This window comes from Crocuta crocuta, unplaced genomic scaffold (assembly GCF_008692635.1).
Source record: "Crocuta crocuta isolate KB4526 unplaced genomic scaffold, BGI_CrCroc_1.0 scaffold241, whole genome shotgun sequence".
NCBI lineage: Eukaryota > Metazoa > Chordata > Mammalia > Carnivora > Hyaenidae > Crocuta > Crocuta crocuta.
Genome location: NW_027527807.1, coordinates 1299168 through 1299770, shown reverse-complemented (window position 1 = coordinate 1299770; position 603 = coordinate 1299168). Strand labels below are relative to the sequence as shown.

Sequence of the window (603 nt, the reverse complement as noted above, 5' to 3'; positions counted from 1 at the left end):
ACAGGAAGAAGTCTCCTGTCTCTTCCCTTAAGAGAACTCACAGAGACCCAGGACAAGGAGGGGAAAGTGAAGGAAAGCCATTTTGACTTTGGGTCCAAATCATATTATGCAATCGGCTTAGCCACTAGTCGGGCGGATATTTTCACCCTTTCCGAGCTCTCATGTGTATTCCTCAGGGGCTTCTGAACTCCGAGAAGAGTGTGAGTAGAAGCCTCAACTTTCCGAGGGAGAACGGTGCCAAGACCCCGTTCACCTTAGAAAGGCGTAATGAAAGAAGTGCAGCCCACCCTAGAGAAGCTATTTTGCCTTTTCCTTCTGTCTTACTGCCGCCCCGCTGGCGGGATGGCACTTGAGTGCCAGAGTGAAGGGCTTTCCCTTGACACCTATTTCCACGGTGCCTTTTTTTCCTGTCTCGCTTTGTTCCCACCAGTTCACGCTGTTCCCTGCTTAACCCCCGGACCCCCAATTTCCCCGATATCACTGCCTATGCTCCTCCTGGACCTCCTCTTCCCGTTGCGCTGTCCGCCCAGCTCGCTCCTCGATCGTGTTCAGGTAGAAAAAGCAGCCTTCGCTCCTTTCTCCAGCTCAACTCACAAAACGTTG

The 603-nt window shown here is 52.4% G+C and overlaps 1 protein-coding gene across 1 annotated transcript in view; it reads right to left on the bottom strand.

Moving 5' to 3' along the window:
* FGF13 (fibroblast growth factor 13) overlaps positions 1–603 on the bottom strand; it is an 85316-nt gene that overhangs the window by 83426 nt on the left and 1287 nt on the right. Inside the window, exon 3 of the mRNA XM_077773936.1 lies at positions 147–253. Within this exon, the coding sequence (XP_077630062.1) occupies positions 147–253 (107 nt within the window). The remainder of the gene's footprint in view (positions 1–146; positions 254–603) is intronic.